The sequence below is a fragment of the Lynx canadensis genome, chromosome D3, assembly GCF_007474595.2.
Source record: "Lynx canadensis isolate LIC74 chromosome D3, mLynCan4.pri.v2, whole genome shotgun sequence".
NCBI lineage: Eukaryota > Metazoa > Chordata > Mammalia > Carnivora > Felidae > Lynx > Lynx canadensis.
Window position 1 is genome coordinate 67,620,434 of NC_044314.2, and position 22,579 is coordinate 67,643,012.

At 50.3% G+C, this 22,579-nt stretch overlaps 1 protein-coding gene across 1 annotated transcript in view; it reads left to right on the plus strand.

Annotated features, from left to right (window-relative positions):
- The window catches only part of GRK3 (G protein-coupled receptor kinase 3), a 127,962-nt gene extending 112,141 nt beyond the window's left edge, over positions 1 to 15,821 (plus strand). Inside the window, exons 15-21 of the mRNA XM_030335772.1 lie at positions 322 to 422; positions 5,235 to 5,301; positions 6,332 to 6,427; positions 8,095 to 8,257; positions 10,959 to 11,095; positions 13,514 to 13,627; positions 14,846 to 15,821. Coding sequence (XP_030191632.1) covers positions 322 to 422; positions 5,235 to 5,301; positions 6,332 to 6,427; positions 8,095 to 8,257; positions 10,959 to 11,095; positions 13,514 to 13,627; positions 14,846 to 15,007 — 840 coding nt within the window. The 3' untranslated portion in view covers positions 15,008 to 15,821. The remainder of the gene's footprint in view (positions 1 to 321; positions 423 to 5,234; positions 5,302 to 6,331; positions 6,428 to 8,094; positions 8,258 to 10,958; positions 11,096 to 13,513; positions 13,628 to 14,845) is intronic.
- Positions 15,822 to 22,579: the final 6,758 nt, after the last annotated feature.

Sequence of the window (22,579 nt, forward strand, 5' to 3'; positions counted from 1 at the left end):
ACCTGGTCCCCCGGCCTGTTGATTGTCATTGAAAATGATTAGTAATCGGGGGGCGCCTGGCTGGCCCAGTCGGTGGAGCCTGCGACTCGTGATCTTGGAATCGTGAGTTCAAGCCCCATGTTGGGCATAGAGATTACTTGGGGGGGGGGGGGAAGAAAATGATTAGTAAGTTTCCCATTTCTTTGGAGTAAATGTTAATTCGTGATGACTCTTCAGCTTTTAACACTCTTCATCCAAGAAATGGCCTTTAGGTCTGGTTGGGTGTCGGGGCCCTGGTTCCAGGAGAGCGTCTTCCAAATCGTGTTCTTTTCTCTCCCCCAGAACGTCGAGCTCCCGGAGGCCTTCTCCCCTGAACTTCGGGCCCTCCTAGAAGGCCTGCTCCAGAGAGACGCTAGTAAGCGGCTTGGCTGCCGTGGAGGCGGGTAGGCCCTTTTTTTTCACTCTTCAGTGTCAGTATCATCACACAGAATACCTAACGGCGATTTTCAGTATGTCATAGATCATTCCTAGCCCCTAAAAGTGTCCCATTTCGATCTAAGCGGGGGGGGGGAAAACCACAGGAGAAATACACATGCTGTCTTTAGTGTTTTATAATTAACGAATTGAAGGAGTCACTAACTTTTGAACTTTAAAACTAGATCATGTAGGTGGTGGAAATGAATCCTGATGTCTCGCAGTTCATCTGGTGACGTTTTCGTAATTACGTTTGCAACGACGGCAGCTCAGGACCCCGATCTGGCCGCCGCCCGTTTTTGCTCACACGTAGCTGGCCGGCTGCTGTCTTGAACTCGCTTTCCAGCTGCTGTCCCTCCACTGGGTGAAAAGGACAGTAATACCTGGAAAGCTGACAGAGAAGGAAATGCCGACTTCCAACAATCCAGTCTCTCCTCACCCCCGGGCTGGCTCTTCTTCCCATTTCATAGGAAGCAGCTTCTAGAATGAGCAACAAGGGTAGTGAGAGGTACATGAGTAAGTCACGGGGGTGGAAGGCACAGCACAGAATACAGTCGATGGGACGGTAATAGTGACAGTCTGGTGACAGGTGGTAGCTACAGCATAGCGAGTAGACTTGTATCATTCCGTGTGCACCTAAACTAATGTAACACCGTGAGTCGGCTGTACTTCAACTTAAAAAAAGTTTGGAACAAAAAAGAAACAACTTTTAACCATACGTGGTATGAGTGTATGTCCCATACATACGCATACGTGTATTTTAGAGTAGCTTGTATGTGTGTATACATTTTATACCGTATATTACACGTACATCGTGTAGGTAGCTGTGTAACGTGCTCATGTGCGTACTTTTTTTTTTTCAAGTTTATTTATTCTGAGAGAGTGCGCGCATGAGCGGGGAAAGGACAGAGAGAGGGAGAGAGAGAGCATTCAGAGCAGGCTCCACGCTATCAGCGCAGAGCCCGAAAACCGGAAGATCGTGACCTGAGCCGAGATCTACAGTCAGATCAGCTTGACCAGCTGAGCCACCCAGGCGCCCCTGCACACTTCCGTCTTTATTAATTTGAGAGATTATCCATGCCTGCTGATACAGATGAAGATTTAGCTCCGTCAGTACTATCTCTATAGCCTTCCCTGTCCACCACCCCTCAGAAGAACTGAAACTCTATGTTTGTTTAACCCATGCGGTTTTTTTCTTAATTTTTTTTTAACGTTTATTTATTTTTGAGACAGAGAGAGACAGAGCATGAACGGGGGAGGGGCAGAGAGAGAGGGAGACACAGAATCGGAAACGGGCTCCAGGCTCTGAGCCGTCAGCACAGAGCCCGACGTGGGGCTCGAATTCACGGACTGCGAGATCGTGACCTGAGCCGAAGTCGGACGCTTAACCGACTGAGCCACCCAGGCGCCCCAACCCATGCGGTTTTAAATGCTATGCTTACCCACTTGTGCCTTGTTCCACCAACTACAAACAGGGTCTTGAGTCCCTACTTTAGAAAATGAGGGTCTTGCATCCCAGTCTTCTGTCCCACTGACTGCTTTCTGTCTCCGTTCACTTTTATTTTCACCCGGTCAGGCTGATCCAGTTTGCCCAAGCCTAGCCTGGAGTGGCCCTCACTTTCCTTTGCACTCTATATGAGATCTCCATGTGTATGTGTGGGCTTTCATTTCCGACTGAATTTTTTTCGGGAAGGACTCAAAGCCACTAGCTTCAGTGACAGCCGACTGCTCGGTTTCTGCAACTCGGCACCCTCTGTTCTGACCTTCTCTCTTGTTGCCCTCCTGGTTTGAATCTGCTGTTTACTTGATCCCATGCCTTCTGGGGGGCCCCCATCCCCACCCTCCCCCCGATTAGCTAGAGAGTGTTCTCAAGGAACTCCTTCAGAGAGGGGGTGCGAGAGGTAAACTCTCCGTGTTCCTACACATCCAGAATGCCTTCCTGCTGTCCTCCAACTTGACTGGTATTTTGGCCGGCTGTAGAATTCTAGATCGATACTAATTTCCCCCCAGATCTTTGGAGATACTGCTTTATTGTGTACAATAAAGCTGGTCATGGAACTCCATTATCACTCATCACGTCCAGCACCGAGACTCCCGTGGACCGTGCAGGCTGGTGTTCTTCTGCTTGGGGAATACTGTTATTTTATTTATTTGACATTTGCGCTCTTCCATTTCCTTGGTTAGCTCGCAGAATTCCTTCTAGGTGGCTGTGGGAGTTTCTAGAAGGGTCATCAATGCCGCTGACCCTGTGTATTACCTGTATCTTTGCTTTGATTCTGTTCTATTTTCTTTTTTAAAAATTTTTTTTTCAACGTTTTTTTATTTATTTTTGGGACAGAGAGAGACAGAGCATGAACGGGGGAGGGGCAGAGAGAGAGGGAGACACAGAATCGGAAACAGGCTCCAGGCTCCGAGCCATCAGCCCAGAGCCTGACGCGGGGCTCGAACTCACGGACCGCGAGATCGTGACCTGGCTGAAGTCGGACGCTTAACCGACTGTGCCACCCAGGCGCCCCAATTCTGTTCTATTTTCTGATGGCTTAAATTTCCAATCCCTCTTCTGATTGCTCTTAAAATCTTTAGCAGGCTTAATTTCTTTCAGATAGAACCTTTCAGAGATTTCCCCCACTGTAATAGAATTAAACACCTAGCTGTAGGTGTTTTGGGATTAGATACGGAGAAAGAAAGTATGGTGTGTGTGTGTGTGTGTGTGTGTGTGTGTGTGTGTGTGTGTCTGTGTGTGCATGCACGCGTGTGCTAAGTGTTCCATATACAGAGTTCAGCCTGTGTCTCCAGCTTGTGGCTCACCATCCCCCCTTCCCCACCCCCTCCACACCCCGCTCCATACACACTGTGTTGAGCCTGGAGCTCAGTACCTCTGCCTCCCAGGCGATAGCTTTGCCATTTCTTGCCAACAGTCCCGGCTCCTATGTCCACGCCCGTCCTGTCTGCTGGCGGTTCCCCGATGCTCTTTGTGGTGCATGTATGTCTCCGTGTTCCTCTTCCATCATTTTAGCGGTTATTGGGAAGGAACAAAGCAAAATGCAAAGGGACGCCCTTTGACTTGGATGTCATTCATTCAGTGAACACTTCCTGAACGCTCCCCTGAGTGCCAGCCACTGTCCTAAGCGCTGGGGCTCAGGCCGTGCACAAGGTAGACACAGCCCAGCGTTCCTGGGGCTTATATTGGGTGGGGGTGAAGGGCACTGTGGAAACGATCGAATAAATAGGATGATCCCAGACTGCGAGAAGAGCATGAGTGAGATCAATAAGGCAGTGCTGTCGCTGAGACCTCAGCCTTGGGAGGAGGGCGGGGAGGAAGGATCCCCACCGGAACTTTGGACGAATTGCCTTATTGTGCACAATAAGGCTGGTCATGGAGCTCCGTTATCATTCATTATGTCCGCCACTGAGAGTCCCATGGAATCAAGCTTCCCTGATGCACAAAAGCAAGGAGGCTGGGGAGCCAGGAGAGGGAGGTCAAGAGCCAGTCAGAGAGGCGGGGGGCTCAGGCAGGTCCTGCACACCACATCCCTGAACTTTTGCTGTGAGTACAACAAGAAAGCCTCCGGAGAGTCTCGGGCAGGGGCGTGGGGAGATTGTTTGAATGAAAAGGTGATTTGGGGGCTGTGGGGTAGAGTTGGGGTTGCAGGCTGCATGGCCTGAGTGCCGGCTGGGGCAGGGGACAGTTAGAGCCATTCAGGGAGCAGGGCAGGGGCCGGATGGTGGCATTCGGGGCATTTAGCATCCCCTCCATGATCAAAGACCCCACCGCCCCCACTGGGAATCGATTGTCTTGAGGATCGGGGGCAGTAAGAAGTACCTCGCCCAGGACTTGGCGAGGGCTGGGCCATGGAGTCGGGGGGAGGTGGGGCGTCGGGGGTGATCCGGCTCATTGGCCTGAGACAACAAGTTGTGAGAGGAAGTCGGTTCTACCGACCTTTCGCCCCATCGAGTGGTCATGCCAAGTAGCCAAGTAGGCACCGGGTGGGTGGGCGTCCCGGTGTGCAGGACGAGGTCAGAGCTGAGGACACAGATTGGAGAGCTGTCTGCAGGTTCGGGGCGCTTGAAGGCCCCAGCAGGGTGAGGTCACTCAAGGAGTGAGAGCAGAGGAAGGGGACCGAGAGCCAGCCCTGGGGACTCTGCCAAGGAACAGGGCTGAGGGGCACCCGGGCAGAGCTGAGGCGAGAGCCCCCAGTGGGGCACAGGGGCCATGTGTATGTTTCCCCCACATAGGCTTTCCTCATGGGATACCGCCCCTTTTCTTCTGCATAGACTGAGCTTTAACGGTGATCTCTGGGCAAGCCTGTTTCTTCAGTTTATGAGGAGGTTTGGCGTGCACTATGTTCCTAGATTTCTAGTTTGCTTCTAAATTAGTATCTGGTGCCTCATATGCCTGCCATTTGATCTAAGATGCCTCATAGACATTTGCTGTAAACCTCCTCAGTGTGAAGATCTCTAATGTTAATTCTTACTTGAATCGGTTCTCATGATGACAGAATCCCATGTATTTGTACATCCGTGACAACTCCTAGGTTCTCTTAAACTGAAATGCACATCCTCAGTCAATTACCATACGGGATAAGCTGCCTGGCCTCCGCATCCAGTATTTCTAAACATCCCGTGTTTCCTGTGTTGCTTTGAAAGAAGCCTATTTTCCTTGCTTACTTAAAGAACTGAAATAGTCATTCCCCCGTGTTCTCGCACTAGGAGACAGCTTTTTGCAAAATATTCCTTAGGTTTGCAAAGGCACGCTCACCACTGATGTGTTTCTTCCACAGGGCACAGGAAGTAAAGGAACACGGCTTTTTCAAAGGCATCGACTGGCAGCATGTCTACTTACAGAAGGTACTCTGTCTGGGACCCCACGCTGGGCACCGCCACCCCCATGCTCCCCACTTCCTGGGTCCATCCCCCAGGGTCCTGCCCCAGCCTCCCACGGCCGCCGGGTCATTCTCGCTGCCATCCAGCCGACTCCCTCGGGGCCTACTTCTCCCCTGGTTTCCCTAGTTTCAACGTTGTGAAAATATCTGCAGTATAAATTCACAGATGCTGAACTGCAGTTGTTATCTGATGAATTCAAATGTCCAAATAACTGAGACGCTTTCAGCTTTCGCTCGTCTTTTTGACTTCCTGTCTCGATCCGTGACTGTGTCTTCACATAGCACCTATCGAGGGACGACGAGAAAAGTTGGTCACAAATTTACGCCTGCTTTCTAGCCCAGCACCACTCAACTTTTAAGGATCAGTGTGACTGGATGTCAGCATAACTCCCTCCCCTTAATTTGGAGATATTTTTATATTCCCATTGGTTCGGGAAACCACCCCCAAATTAAGGTGTTTTTTTTTTTTAAATGTTTATCAGCTTCGGATTCGTTTTTGCATGATCTCAAACAGTCCAACCGTAGAGGGCTGACGCTCTGTTAGGCCCGCCTGATGTGAGTGAAGGAGTGAGCTCTGGCGTAGCTGGCATTGGCCTCCGGACGTCTGTGGGTGTGGAGCCCTGCTCCTGGCCCCCAGTGAGCGGAATGTGGTGCCACGTTGTCTGAGAGATCATGTTTTCCCAAAGTTCAGCTGGCGGCATGTGCAGTCTTGAGATTCATTGTATTCAGCGATGCTTTAAGACCTTGGACATGAATCTCCCCCCGCCCCCACCCCCCCTTCAGTTTCTCTAAAACCTGGGGTCTTCTCTTAGGGCTGTTCCACGCAAAGCTCCTCTGTGACATGTGTGTTGTGACGGGAATGAGCTCGGCTGGAGTGTCCACAGAATTCAGCCTATTGGTATCCTGCACCACGTTCTCGCTATAGAACGATAACGTGGGTCGAACAGGCCGTCAGGTGATCTGATAACTGAAACCTTCCTGTTTGGATCTTCTAGTACCCTCCACCCTTGATTCCTCCCCGGGGAGAAGTCAACGCTGCCGACGCCTTTGACATTGGCTCATTTGATGAAGACGACACCAAAGGCATCAAGGTACACTTGTGACGTTCGCCTGCAGGTGCTTTGAAGGGTGCGGAGGTTTTCGTCGGCAGTCAGACGGGTGGCTGTCTTCGTATCGGCTGGCTCTGGGTTGTTACCAGTGAACATCCACACATTTGAAGGATGTAGCCTTCAAGGAGCTAAATTAGAAACTATGAAAGCTCTCCCCTGGCTAATCGTTTTGTTCGATAAGCTGCACGATGGTCAGTCTCTTACAGATTTGGAGATACTTGCAATTGAACTAGAACTCGCACGTACCTGAAGCAGAGAAAAACAACTGTGTGATAGCAAAGACACTTTGCCTGGCGCTGGAGAGCCAGCCATCTTAATCCTCTTAAGTATTCAGATCTCCCCGCGTCAGGCTGAAAAGAGCAAACAGCCTGAGCCGTTTTGCATTTGTCAATCAAAAGTGGAATAATCACTGTGGTGGTTTTTTTTTTTTTTACATAATCCTCTGCATTTTTCAAACTTTTGTTCATATCATTATGCCTCTCAGTAGACAAGGCATAATTACAGATGGTGAGTCATGGGAGAAAATCATCCTTTTCAGGGTGCTAAGTCAGAGCATATCACCACATGTCGGCTCATGTCTGCCCCCACCTCCCCAGCTTCCCCCAGGACCTCCCCATCTCAGCTCAGCTGCCTCATTATACCCTGGTTGTGTAAGCTCCCCCCTCACTTTTCCTACCAAGCAGCTCCCCCCTCCTCACCCCCCGTAGCAGGCCTCAGCCCTGCAAGCACACGCACCTGTGAGGAGCTGTAGCTAGGGACACGCAGAACTGGAGCCAGTGGGGCACGGGGACAGAAGTGGCAGATAAGTGGCTGGAGGATGATGGGAAGATTGCTGGGGAGAGGAGGGAAACGGAGACCGAGGGCACCGGGACCAAGGAGTGGCAGCCGGTTGGAACTGGCTGTGTCGGGAAGGAGGGGCGGTCAGGACCAGCCTCCCGGGAAGGGGAGCTTGGGCGAAGGGGAAGCCGAGAGGGCCCAGGCCACTTCTGTGGTCTGGTGCGGTGGCCGCCCTGGGGGACCGCGGTGCAACCAGTGCCCAGACGCGTGCCCCACCAGGCGGCGTCTGCAGCCTGGACGGACGTTCGAGTCAGAGGCTTAAGTACCGCTTCACAGCCAGGCTTGGGGCAACAGGGTCCTTTAAAAGGATTACTGCCGTCACAATAGAGTTTTGTCACCATCACGTGTACTACCGTCCGCGAAAGAGTGCCAAAAATAAGACGGCTATGATGTGGCAGCCCAGAGACATTTTTGGGGTTAAAAAGGGATCCTCATACTTTACGTTTTGTAAACCATAATCGAGGCTCTGGAGTCCCACAGACCGGGCTCACATCTGCCCTTACCAGCTGAGTGACTTTGGGCCATTCAGGCAACTTCCCGCGCCTCGGTTTTGTCCCCTGTGACTGGTTTGGACGCCCGGGTTTCCCTGAGGTAGCCTCTCCAGGCCTCCCGACAGGTAGTCCGTGTCTAAATTAGGAGCTCCGATCAGTGTGGTTTTCGTGCTTCGTGGCCAAGAGCTGAGGATGATGTCGCTCGGGATGAGCAGGGGCGTGTGGCCAGTTGACTTCCCACGCACAGATAGGATACTTCTGAATCTGTTGCCTTGCTAAGGATGTTAAATCGTACCTGTCTTGATTTCTTAAAATAATAAGCTTCTTGATTGCGACCAAGATCTCTACAAGAACTTCCCCTTGGTGATCTCCGAGCGCTGGCAGCTGGAAGTAGCAGAAACCGTTTATGAAGCAGTAAATGCAGACACGGATAAAATCGAGGCCAGGAAGAGAGCTAAAAATAAGCAGCTTGGACACGAAGAAGGTAAAATAGCCAGCGTGTCTCAAAGTATTTCCAATGCGATGAATTTCTTAAAATTTCTTGTAAAGCTGAAAAAGTATTTGGGTCATAAAGTACTTTCCAGGGGTGGCGGGGGGGGGGTGGGTGCCATAAATAGTTCTATGTGGCTTGGAAAAGTGCAGTATAATATTTCAAAGCCTTTAGTCAACGTATAAATAAAGACGGTCAGCATCATTGTGTCAGTGAGTCCTCTGATCTTGGAGCCTTGAGGGCGAGCTGACAAGTGTCTTCCTTGAAAACTCGTCCGGTGTCAGGAGCAGGCCCGGCTTCATGGGTGTGTGACCTGGGCCACCTCAGAGGGCACCCCACTGGGCTGAACACTCTGCGGCCACCGTCTTGGCGTCTTTAATAATTTTTGAGCAAAGGGCCTACGTTTCCGTTTCTCAAAGTATGTGGGTTCGGGTGGGGAACTTGGCACACATATCACTTGTCAAGAGATATCAATGGATATAATTACAGTTATTTGACAAACAGCAATAAAGTTACCAAACCGCCTTTTTTTTTAATTTTTTTTTTTTACTGTTTATTTTTTATTTTTGAGACAGAGACAGAGCATGAACAGGGGAGGGGCAGAGAGAGAGAGAGGGAGACACAGACTCCGAAGCGGGCTCCAGGCTCTGAGCTGTCGGCACAGAGCCCGACGCGGGGCCTGAACCCACGAACTGTGAGATCATGACCTGAGCCGAAGTCGGACGCTTAACTGAGCCACCCCAGCGCCCCACCAAAGCGCCTTTTTATTTATAATATTTGAGTGCCCGATGGGGGATGTCCAGAGTTGCATGCAAGACACCAAGTATCAAACCAATCAGCCGTTCTTAATTCAGCGAACGTGGGCGCTCTTGCTTTTCCGCGGACTTTATGAATTTTGGATGTCTGAATCTGTTGTGGTTGATGGGGATGACATCATTTCGCTTTAGCTCCGGGCAAAGACTGTCTCTGAGGCTGACGTTATATGACAGGAACGACCAGAACCAATTTCATTCTGTTCTAAGTTGCTTGAAGGGGGGCATCTTGATCCAGGCTCATTCGTCCCGTTGAGAGTTTGCCAGTAGCATCCACCACCTGCTCAGAAAAGCATGCCCGAGCCTGGATGAATCCCTCCTTACGTAAAAGCCACCTGAGTACACACCACGGGAGCAGTAGAGCCCCGTAACTGTGCTCCCCTCCGTCCTCCAGGGAGGCAGGCTTCATCTCTAAGCTGCTCCTTAGCACGTGCGTCCATTGACATCACTCTGGACTCTTTGCTGTAGCAAATTAAAAAAAAATTTTTTTTAACGTTTATATAGATTTTAAGAGACGGAGAGACAGAGTGTGAGTGGGGAAGGGCCAGAGAGAGAGAGGGAGATACAGAATCCGAAACAGGTTCCAGGCTCCGAGCTGTCAGCACAGAGCCCGATGCGGGGCTCGAACCCACCAGCCGTGAGATCCTGACCTGAGCTGAAGTCGGACGCTTAACCGACTGAGCCACCCAGGCGCCCCTGCTGTAGCAAATTTTACACGGCAGGTCACATCCATGGTGATTTGCTCCTGGGAGGGCCATGATGTCACTAGGATCTTGACAGAGTGGACCCAGACAAAGCGGACCTAAATGACCTTGCCCAAGTGTCTCGTTGTAGCAAGAGCTGCAATCAGAGCATCTAGCAGATTAGCGAATTTACCCTCATATACAAGTGATTGATGTGGGCATCACTGGATCTTGGCTGAAGATCTCCAGAGTCACTGTACAGAGCAGTACAGTCTAGGCTTAGGTCTCTGAAGTCGACCCGTGAGGCTTCCACCATCAATATACTTTCGCTGTACAAACAATTTTCCATTAAAATGACAACTCCAGGGAGCCCACCCGATCCCCTCGTCCCCTCCCTCCTTGGTTCTTTTCCCTCCTGCGTGCGGCGCTATTTGGGTATTACTTACCTGTTCATCCTCGGGGTCTCCTGTGAGGACCATAGCTCCCTGAGGCCAGGAGTTCTGTCTCCTGTGGCACCCAGCGTGCCCAGAACAGGCGTTCCCTTCATAGCTGTGGAAGGAATAGGAAAAAGAGAGAGTGAACTTTAGCCCAGTCACGAAAGCCTTTAAAGAGTCAAAGCCAGCCACTTAAAATGAACCTTTAAACAAAGAGCGAAAGACAGTACTTCATTCTAACAGTGCAATCAGGACTCAGCATGAGTGTGAGTTGGTCTGTCTGCATAACCATGTACTTGGGGCATAAATACAACCTTAAGGAGTAAGCAGTTTTGATCCTCATGTTACCTCGGCTGCTTGGTAAGTTCCTTATTATTATTCACAGGATTGAAGGGAGAACCCCAGGCCCACGTAAAGGCAGAGGTACTTTGGGCAGTGCTCGAATCGAACTCCTCTCTACTCTCCCATTCTTGCTATCACGCGTAACGAAAGAATAGTTTGGGAACAAACCTCTGTCCTCTCTGAGCAGTCAGGGAACATCACAGACGAATCCGAATATTGAGGAACAGCCACTTACGACGTCAGCAGAGAGCCAAAGAGACCCGTCCTTGCGATCCCGAGATAATGGTTACGGGACATGTTTCCACTCATAGAAACTTGACTTTTCCAAAGAGTGTGTCATTCTTCTGTTGTTGTTGTTTCTGAGAATAACACGGACGATCTGTTTCGGAGCCCATTTAATTTGTGGCTATTTTATATTCCTCAGATTACGCTCTGGGAAAAGACTGCATCATGCATGGCTACATGCTAAAACTGGGGAACCCGTTCCTGACTCAGTGGCAGCGTCGCTATTTTTACCTCTTTCCAAACAGACTTGAATGGAGAGGAGAGGGAGAGTCCCGGGTGAGTCTGAAGTAACGTCACCAGCACGTGCTTCCAGCGTTCCGAGTGCCACATGGCTCTCGTGTCGCAGGGAATACGCCGCGAAGCTCCGCGTAACTGTTTTAACCTGCCCACGTGAGATTTTGGTGTTCAGACTTTAGCTTTTAACCCTCGAGTCAAGGGAGGATTTTGTAACATCTGAAAATAGAACATGAGAGGTCAAAACAGCCAGGTTTGAAGAAGGGCTAGAGAGCAGTCAGGTAGGTCAAAAAAAAGGGGGGAAGAAAGAATCTCGGACCTTGGAGTCAGACGGAGGCACTTAAATCCAGAGCTCAGAGAAGAAGGTCCAGCGCCCATGACACAGCCCAACAGTTGTGGGTCTGCCTGTACCCAGTCTCCCCTTCACGGGGCCTCCCCTCGTCAGGCCCAAATGCAGCGAGCCGGGATGCTGGGCGCAGAGGTGAGGTCGCCCAGCCACACTTCCTCCGGTGTCCGTTTTGTTGGAAAATTCTAAGTGACTTCCATTCCGTAAGCAGGAAGATACCCTCGGGTCGTTTCGAGGGCTCATGTTTGTGAACAAGGTAGAAAGAAATTTCTGATCCCCACTGTCCCTTTAAGCAAGGCAGGCAGCATTTATTAAGCGCCTACTGTGTGAGGAGCGGAGGGCTTGTCCGGAGCTGGCAGCCCAGGCGTAAGGGACACTTCTGCTCTCAGGGACGGAGTGGCTCAGCTTCTGGGGCCAAGGAAGCAGGACGGGGGTCCCACGTATAGTCGATGTGTTGTAAATGTGTCCGAACACTGCCCATCAGTTGTCCAGTGGTGAGAAGTACAGAAAAGAGTGACCTCTAATCTTGTTTGTTGGACTTTTTTAAATCCCTGTGGGTAAAGTGGCTGCTGAATTATGAGTGATTGCTGTCGAACATCACATCCCGTTCAAATGCACAAGACCTTCTCACCATTACCAGTGCCAGGGGGCTGTCTTCCAAAGCTAATACATCTGGGCCATGAAGTACTAAGTCTCTGGGGGTCCTGAATTATAACTCAGGTGCTGGTATTACATAATATGTATTATGTTATATAATATTATACTATAGATATGTGTTACATATAGTATATGTATTTCACAAATCTATAAATTCAGCACCCAAGCTATAATTCACGTATATTAGTACTACATAATCTTTCCAGATAATGAGCGGCCCTGGGCATATGACGTATTTACAGTTAACCCTTAAACGATGGGGGGTTGGGGTCAGGGCTGTTGGCCCATCATACAGTCAACAACCCACGTATAACTTTTCACTCCCCCCAAAGACCTAACTACTAATAGCCTGCTGTTGACCAGAAGGCTTACCGATAACGTAAACAGCTGATTAACACAAAATTTGCCTGTTATGTGTCTTATATACTGTATTCTTAAAACAGAGACAGCGAGAAGAAACAAAACGTTATTAAGAAAACCATGAGAGAAAATGCATTTACAGACCTGTCCTGTATTTCCTGGGGAAAAAAAAAAAAAAAAAGAAACCATATCCGCGCGGAAGTGGACCCACACGGTTCAAACCCGTGTTGTCCCAGGGTCAACTGAATTCTGCTGTCTACCGGGCAGTCTCTGTGGTGCACACTGAAAGGAAATTGTCTCACTTTTCAGGATATTTGAAAACTTTAAGAAAAAAAATCTTCCTTTTTTTAAACACATGGGATTCAGTAAGTTAGCTTGCTTTCAGGAGAGTCAATGTGTAGTGTGCTGTTTGAGAGCTGTCTAGGTGTATATGGATGGATAGGTTCGTAGGTATAAATCAGGTAATATGAAACGTGAGCCTCCACGATGGTGCTTTTCATTTAGGATTCCTGGAGTATTTATCCAAAAAAACATAAAACAGTCAGGTACTCATGTCACTATAGCAGTCACCTTAGGCCATCCTCTTATAGACCCGGCGTGACCATCTTTTAAGGATGTCACCTGGATTTATTACATCATTTTGATATTTGCAAAAAATCATTAGCTTACAAGCCAACATTGCTAGACCTTCCCTGGGCTGCCGTGTCAAAAACAGCCTCGCCCCATTTGCTCACGTAAGTCACACGGTGCTTCATTGTCTGCTGACAGCCTGGTCGGTAGAATTCAGATGGGCGTGCGACACAGCGAGGGTACGTGTGAGTCATGGCCGCTCAGAAATCAATTCTGTGTGAGAGTTATCGAGACGTTCCTTTCTTTGCCGTTTCCTGCGAGATCCCGTAGTTTAAATTTTGTGCGTGTTTCTTTGTAGCCATTCCCCCTCGCTTCTAGAATATCCTCAAAGAAAGAAAAAGACTGATTTTTTTTTTTTTTTACTTTTTCTTCTGAGCTGATAGTTTTCCGTATTATTTATCAATTGAATGGAAGAAGTTGGGAAATAGTGTGAAGTAATTTGTCATTTTTTTTTTTTTTATGGCTAGCAAAATTTACTGACGATGGAACAGATTCTGTCTGTGGAAGAAACTCAGATTAAAGACAAGAAATGCATTTTGTTGAGGATAAAAGGAGGGAAGCAATTTGTCTTGCAATGTGAGGTGAGTTGTTTTTTTTGTTTTTTTTAAAAACGTGTCCCTTAGGTGCAAGTTTGGGCAGCTATACATATGTCCAGCGAAGATGGCTGCCTGGGTATGAAACCTCTGCTTAAATCCATGCTTTATCACTTACTTAGCAGGGAAGCCCCGCGGTACCAGGAGCTCAGCAAATTAACAGTTACCGTCAAACATGTGAAAGTCAGAAAATGGCAGGAGGGGAAGACCGTGGAGTAATTGGATTGCCCTATCTGGAAACTGTCACTGTTTACTAGGGGTCTATTTGTCATCGAGTCTCCCAGTTCTTTTTTTTTTAAGTTTATTTATTTATTTTGAAAGAGGATGAGCAGGGGAAAGGCAGAGAGAGAAGGAGAAAGAGAGGGAGAGAAAGAGAGAGAGAGAGAGAGAGAGAGAGAGAATCCCAAGCAGGCCCAGCCTTGTCAGTGCAGAGCCCCGTGTGGGGCTCGAACTCACAAACCATGAGTTCCTGACCGGAGCCCAAGTCAGACACTCAACTGACTGAGCCACCCAGGCACCCCTGGTCTCCAGGTTCTCATCTTTCAGCATGTTTGAGGCTGAGGCTTGGATGTTTAATCAAACGCAAGATACCAAAGTGACTCCTCTAAGGGGGAGTGCCGTCTTTCTCGCTCCAGAGTTCTACCGTAGCCCAAATTTAATTCCTCTGAGGTGCTGGTGTGTGTGTGTGCATGTGTGTGTGCACGCGTAGGTGCGGGTGGGAGGTGGGGGTGTACAGTATGTGTGTAGGCATGGGGGGGGTGTCTCGGGTGTGGAGGGCGGTGGGGTGTGGGGGGGTGGTGTGCGCGAGAGCATGTTTAGAGAGAGAAACCGGCAGTAGATGCCCAGGCCGTGTGTTGAGTAACTTCACCGCCACAGGGCCCGCGTGAAGGTGCTGGTTAATCTGTCAGAGCTCCCCCTCAGGTATTATTTTACAGACTTGAGTTTAGAAATCAGAAATCGGAGGTCACGTCTGAGCAGATCACCGGCGGTGCTTCGGGATGGGGATCGGGAGGGGCGCCCGAGGGGCTTCGCCGGCCTGGCCCTGCTTCCCGCGGGAGGCCCCGGAGGAGGCCGCCCATGTGGCCCGCAGTGATGCAGGCCGCCGCGGGCCGGAGAGCAGCACGTCACTGTCGTTGCCAGAGGCACCCCGGCTGTCGGCAGGACGGGCCAGCCCGTGGCAACTTCTCCCTTTGTGTCTCCGTGCAGAGCGACCCCGAGTTTGTGCAGTGGAAGAAGGAGCTGACCGAGACGTTTATGGAGGCCCAGCGGCTGTTGAGACGCGCCCCCAAGTTCCTCAACAAGTCCCGCTCCAGCGTGGTTGAGCTGTCCAAGCCTCCCCTCTGTCACAGGAACAGCAATGGCCTCTGACACCCAGGGCAGGAAGGTCCTGGGGAGACAGGGCCGCAAGGAAGCCCGTGCCGAGGGTTTTCAGCCCTTGAGATGGAGCCTTTTGGAGAAGTCCGGGGGTCGGAGGTTCGGTCCCCGTGTCCCTAGGGCCCCTCCACGGCCGGGAGGACCCAGGACGCTGAAGTGCTCCCAGTAAGAGCTCTGACCGCTGTCGGCATGGGGCCGGCCACCCCCCCCCCCCCGCCACGCCCCCCTCCCCCCGAGTGCCTCCCTCTGCATCACATCTGTCCACGCTCGAAACTACTGAAGAAACAAGCGAAAGTTCTTTTCCTTCGTCGCGTCCCGGTTTGGGTATCTATGAACTTAGAACTTGGAATGATTCCTGCCCATCCCTTCGATCTGTACGTCTGACCGTCAGACACATCTTGCGCTTGCCAGGACGGAGCGCAGCCCTCTGCCGCGTTGGGCACGGATGGCCCGGGCGCTGCCTCGTTCCCACGTGCCACTTTCCCCAGTGCCTGGTCCACGTGACCGCAGGGCAGGACGTGGGCACACCCACCTCTCGTTGCCCGGGGCTGAAAGCTGAAGATACTTGCCGAGAAGGCTGCACTTGGGCCCCCACCGTGTGTGCGGAACCACGGGTACCAGCCTGCCTCCGACAGGGAACAGAGGGAGTGTGCCCTCAGAGGACGTGGCCGTCGCTCGTCACTGAGGGCGTTCCACAGCGGATCGTGGGAAGGCCTGGCGGGCTGTGAAGGCAAGGCCATGGGGTTTTGGCTTCCGGGGCAACAGCGGTTTCTCAGACATCTTCAAATAAACACATAGCACTTTCACATGTCTGGGTGCACACGGCTGCTGGGGGGCGAGTCTGTCTAGGGTTCCGACAGTAAGCGGTTCCAGGACCCGCTCGTTCCGGTTCCTTCTGCCTGCCCTCAGGACACGTATCCATAATGGGTGTGTACAGGAAGGGAAGAATCGCTCCGTTTCACGTCGTAGCATAACTTACAGTGAATTTCATTGACTAAAGGATGCTGAAGAATGAATGAATGTGTCCAGGTGGGCTAACCGCATCTGTTGACTTTCCTGTCGACCTTGGCCTGTCGTTAGTGAGTAGTACTTTGCCCCCCCCTCGTGGGTCGCCCCACGCCCGACACAGCAGGGGAGCGGAAAGGCCCTTCCCCTGATCCCGGAGGCATCTTGTCATCTCCCCCCACCCCCGGCTTGCTCTCCCGCCACGTGCCCTCCGCCCTTTTCACGCCCCAAATAAATGCTGGGCTGTAAGAAGTGGTGATTTTCCCAGTGCAGTCCTCTCTGTCATCAGACTAAAAATAATAACAATAATTTTTTTTGAAGTCCACATATCTATCTTCTTAGTACAGTCTCGTTGTGTGTTTCTAAGTTTACTAACAATACCAACAACCGATCACAGCTGTCTGCATCCTGCCCTCGATATTTTCAGTGGGTCCAAATCTCTGGGTCCTGTGCTCATTGGGAAAGGCAGTACTTTTTAATGCAATTCTGTTTGGAGAGTTTGGAAGATAATTACAGAACGTGTTTCATTTCATAGGAGTTGCTTTGGAAAAGAAATCTGGAGGTTCCTTACCCATCTCAGCTACCAGTTGGGGTCTACATGAGCATATCCGTTCTACTCCGCTCTTGCCAGTAGAGGAGGAGGGGTGCCCTAGTTACATGCCTTCCCCTGGTTTAAAAGGGAAGACTGACGTTCACATTCTGTTTTCAAAACAAAAACAAAAAAACCCAAAAAACCGCTAGCAACAGAAAAGTAGTTGTTCCTCGCAAAGGGTGAGCGCCTTCCTGACTGTGGTTAATGACAGCTGTCCCTGCTGTCACCAGCCCCGTTGCAGGCTCCCATGCGCTCAGCACGTACAGTTTGCTGCGCCCCGAGTCCCCGCTCGACAGTCAAGGCCCTCGGGCACAGACTCCTCGAGGGGCTGGGCTTAGCGTCTCCCCTTTCAGATCCGAGTGCGTCAGCCACGCCAGTGTGCGGCTGTTTGAAAGATACCTTTTTCGCTCCAGAGTAGAACAGAAGGTTCATCTGCCTTTTAGAAGGAAAACGTGAATTGGGAAATCGCCTGAGAGCCCTTTTGCCTCAACCTTAATTCCCAGTGCTGGGGTCTTGTCTGGCCTGTCTCCTACCTGCACTTGCCCCAACAGGCGTCCTGACGGGGCCAGTTTCTCTGCTGCCAGACAGAAGACACCTCCGGGACCCTTCTGTGCCAGCGCCTTGTGCCTGCATGGCCTTGCGTGGCCAAAGAAAGCCGCTGGTGTATTTCATTATTATTTTTTTTTAATGTTTGTTTATTTTTGCACACGAAAGAGACGGCACAAGCAGGGGAGGGGCAGAGAGAGAAGGAGACAGAGAATCGGAAGCAGGCTCCAGGCTCCCAGCTGTCAGCACAGAGCCCAACGCAGGGCTCGAACTCACGAACCGTGAGATCGTGACCTGAGCCGAAGTCAGATGCCCAACCGACTGAGCCACCCAGGCGCCCCAAGCTGCTGGTTTAGAAGTCTTGGCATACTTGGCTATTTCCGAAGGTTTTAAGAGTGTCACATCATTCCTAGACGTTTGACCCTTCCTACGTTTGGACCATTCAAAAGGACAAAATTCACACATTTTCTCATTATCCAAGGAAGATAAAGTTGGTAATATTTTTATAAAGTTACAATGTCTTGATTTCATAAATCAAGGGAATGAAAAGGGCAAAGTCTAAAAACAAAGATGATCTTACCTCTAGCTGCTATACAACATGTATGGAATCCATGAAAAACTTGAGTGAGTCCAAGGTTATTTTTTTAAGCCAAAATACTCTCACTGGTGCAGTCGCTCCTTCATGGCCTTGGGGGGTCGTGGTTTTTCCTTCTGTCTCATGTGGAAGTAGGAGTTTTCAGCAAAACTTACAGCAATTCGCTGGTTCCGTGCTAATGGAAATGATCGGCCAGTTCACTGACATTACGATTTCAGGATCCGTGGGGAAGAAGGGCCAGCCGTGGAGGACAGCAGCCTTCCAGCTCCAGAAAGACCACAGCGACAACACGCAACCATCTGTTTGAAGCAAGACTGAGCTCGATTTGTGATTTGAAGTGCGCCACACGGACATCAGAAACCATCGTTTTAAGGCCCTCACTGACCATTAAAAAATAGCCTTTACCAATTGACAGCTTTAACTACACGAGAAAAGATCGAAGAGTGGTTTTTCTCTGATGATTTAAAAAATTTCATTTGGCATTTGTAGTTGCACCAGTTCAATCACAGCATTTGCCTTCTCGACGGAATCAACTTCATGTCAGGAAGAAAACCAGGTTCTCAAAGTTGGACCTCTTTCACACGATGTAAATCTAGAAAACATACTTTCGAATGCGCTGGCGTTAAGACTTATCTTGTAAGACTTCATCACACGTGGGTTTTTTTCTCAGTCGTGTTCAGGGAAGTGTTTCTGGGTCATCCAGAGACGCCTGATGAGTGACCTCCTCTCCACCCCTAAGGACTGACACGTTTGTGCCCCGAGAGGAGGTGGGGCTTCACTGGAGTCTGGCAGGTGGTGGCTGGGGGGGCTGTGGGCTGGAGGGGTGAGTGGATTGGGCGCCGCCCCCCCCAGACAAGGGCAGTGGTAGGAATGGGGCAAAGGAAGGAAGACGTTACCTTGCAGGTCAAAACTCACAACCTTTGCACCAAGCACCATACAAACGCCCGAGTTAAAGCTGGCTGATTTCTTTCCCTCTTTGAAACAGGAGTTGAATAGTAATTATGGTGAGACACGGCCACTTTATTTTCAGTTATGGAGCCTCTGAACTTATAAATAGGCCATTGGCTTTCCGTCAGGACTCTGCACAGCACCCAGAGCTAACACCCTATTTGGCCATGCCTTGCTGCTCCCCAGAGGGCCAGACGCAGGGTCTGGGTGGCTGTCCCCAGGGCCACGTGGCCAGCTGCAGACATTGTCGTACATCCATTGAAGCCACAGGAAGCCTCCCAGAATAACAGCACCGGACTTGCTGTTTAAGCCATGCTCACTCCTCGAGGAGCTTGGAGACTGGGTGCCTGGCTGGCTCCGTCGGCAGAGCACGCGACTCTTGATCTCGGGGTTGCAAGTTCGAGCCCCACGTTGGGTTAGAGATTACTTAATAACGATCCGTAGAGTGAGCTTTTAATAGTTTGAATTTGAAAACGTTTTTTCCGAAAGATCTAACCTGATTTTCCCTCCCGTGAAAAGTTGCCCCGAGAGATTTGAATTAATTACTTGAATTCATACGAATATGAATTTTTTCTTTTTACCCAGGCTACATTCAAATAAGTTTTTTCCTGTCGAATTAATGAAAGTTGAACTCTAAAATAATACGATTTCCTCAGGTCATAATGGACTTTAGATTTCTTTCACTCTCAAAAACTAATAGACCTGCTGTTTTACAGCTGAGGGACAGGGATGCCCCCCCAACCCTGGAAGTGCCCAATACCCAGACACTCACTGACGTGGCCGGGGAGCACTGACCAATAAATGCGGCACCCCAAATGTTAAATTACCTTTATTTAAACACACACACACACACACACACACACACACACCAGAAAATGGATTAACAGTATATGCATTTCATCAAAAACCTACAGGAATAAAAACTGCCTTTTAAGGTTTCAATAACTCAGCATTCTTAGGGAAAACTCTCTTATACCACCATCTCAAAATCATCTCTGAATACTGTTAACTCTGCTCCCATATTTTATTTTGTCCTACTATAAAATGTCTTTCATGTAAGGGTAGGGAATGGAGAAATATTTCTAACCGTGCACTTGTAATTACAAAGGACTTGAAATTTAATTTCTTTCTTGTGTCTCAGTTGATTAACATTCCATGCTGTATATATTGTATGTGGTTTGTAAGCTAAACACTGGCCATTTTTTAAGTTCTGTTGTTAAATTGTATTTTTCTATGTTTTAAATGATTATGATAGATTTGGCTTTTTCTGGGTAACATAAAGATTGCTAAACTACATATACAAATATATATATATATATATATAAACAGAGTTCTATTTTAGCACAAAAGCATTTTATATTATTTATTGAATCCTTACGTTTGTTTTCCATCGAAGCATTCCTTATTTCTGCTCCTTTTTATTTGTATAGTTTGTTATTTAAAGAAAAGGCAGTCCTTTCTGTTTCTCATAAGCTAAAGCGGAAATAACGCGCGCAGCCACATGGGGCCAACAGCCGTCCCCACTGCCATGGACTGTTTTCAACAAAAGCTTATCGGCTGCTCTGGGCTGAGTAGCGCCTGCGCTTTCTCGACAACATCTGACAGCAAACTTGCCATGAAATACTGCTTTCATCTACCTCTTCAGAAGCCGTCCTGCTCGTTGACAGGTACCCCACACGCTTTCTTCTAGACTGGCTGCATCGTAAACGAGTCTCAGTAACACGGTTTGGCGGGATTCCCTTTTGATGTCAGTTCTAAAGCCACGGCCTCGTCCTAGCGAGCGGGGCAGGGAGACGTCCCTTCTGGTCCATCATCCTTCAGCCTAGATCATCATTTCCTGGTCCGATTGTGCCGAATCCCCGCCACCCGTCTCGCCGTCGCCCCGAGATGCGACTGTTGCACCTGACTTACCAAGTACCGAAGGAAAGGTCCGCCCTCGGCACTCGTTACGAATGGCCAGCTGTGTTTGAAAACACCACTTCCGAGGAGTTGCACATTTGAACGTGACTTTCCCCTGCCCCCTCACTGCTTCCAAATGGTTTGGAAAACGGGATCATAAAGGCGAACGCCCTCATCTAGGATTAAAACTTTGCGAGAGGTTGTATTTGCAAGGGGTCTTATTTTCGAGCGGACAGACCGGTTGACATGAGCTGGAATGACCGGTCCCTGGGAGAAGGGGTCCCTCCTCACATGCTGACATTTCTCTCTGCCTGTCTTCCTCGCTGGGCAGCCACCAACACGGTAACGTATTTACTGTATTCTTGGCAAAGTGTCACATCCCGAAAGAAAGAAATTCGCTTCCTGTTGTGCGTTGCTCTACAGCCTTATTGTAAATCTAGATACCGTTACCTATAAAATCACCATGTAATTCCCGTGTGATCTCTCTTCCCGTTGATCGTGCCAGTGGAAGTCTATAGCCCGCCCCCAGTAGACACCTAACTAGTGCACGTTTCAAGTCCTCTCCCACGTGAGATGCTGTTCCACGCCTGCGGCCACCCGCCCTGTGCAAGGCACGTGCAGTCCATTTAATGATCACCGGCTTTCACGGTTACTTTGGAGCAGCTAGGCTGGTTTTCCATGTTGATAAACTGCTTACCTAAAATCTCAATAAAAAGCATCTGTACAAAGATTTCTACTCTGGTGTGCTGTCCTCCCACCCCAACCCCTCTCCCCCGCCCCTGATTCAAAACTGCGTTGTTTTTTTTTTTTTTTTTTATCAAGCTGCTAAGGCGTCAGGAAGTGACTCCTTTTAACGAATCCTGGTTTTGAGAACGATCCACACAGGAGCCGATTTTATAAAGAGGAAGAGGACTGCATTTCTGTGGTTATCTGGAGTGTTGGAGCACTGTCTCCTCCCCACTTAGTCTAGGCTACCCCAGCACTCCCCCTGCCACCCCCCCCCCCCGCCGCTTACTCTCAGGGTGAGTCCCTCCCGGAAGTACAGACCCCTTACTCTCCATCCCTGCTCCCACGGAGACGAGCTGAGAGACCCCAGGGTGCACGTCAGTTTAAACCAAAAATCCAAGGAGGTGGCGTGGCACATCTGCCCGCCTGGGGGCCCACAGGTGGAGGGTAGGCTGGCTGTTTCCTGTCCTTGAACTGGAAGCACGTTCTGTGTCTTGCCGGTTCAGGAAAGAAGGAAAGTACGATGGACTCGTGTAGCCATCTGGTTTCCCCGGAATGTGCTCGTGTTTGCCGATTCGAAACCATTTGTCAGAGGAGTTGTGCGGAGGCCCGGCTGTGGAGTGGGTGGTCCGCTCCGTGGGCAGAGGGTGGCATGCAGCCGAGGCCTCGGTCGGATGCGCCCTGTAACGAGGGCCGCTCCCGAGAGCTGCTGGCCCGGCAGGACGGGGTGAGTGCTGGGCCCCCGACTCCCAGCCGGCCGCTCTGGGCCACCTGTTTGCTCTGCGATTTTCTCATTCCTGAATTACAAGCGTTCGATTAGATGCGCCCAAGGGACCATCCCAACCAAAAACATCCAAGTTTCGACTAAGGGTGAATGTGAGGGACCGTTTGCAAGCAAACAGGGAGCACCTGCCACGTCCGCCGGCTTGTTCCACGTTGTCTCACGGATAATTGCTGCTCTCCCTTCTAAAGCATGCATTCCCAGCACCCCCCATCCCCTCCCCTTCCCAGTCCTGCCCCGATGTGCGGGGTGTGGACCCCATGGCAGCGCAATGGGCAAGGACAGAAGAGGACAGGAGCCCCGGGCCCTCCCCTTCCTCAGGCACCAGAGGTGGGCACCAGAGGCACCAGAAGAGCGTTTCTCGGACCCAGCAAGTTTGGGTCTGGGTCAGTCTCTGGCGGGGACAGCAGCACGTCCTGGGCACTGTAGGGTGTTGAGCACCACTCAGCCTCTACTCGCTGGATGCCAGTGCCC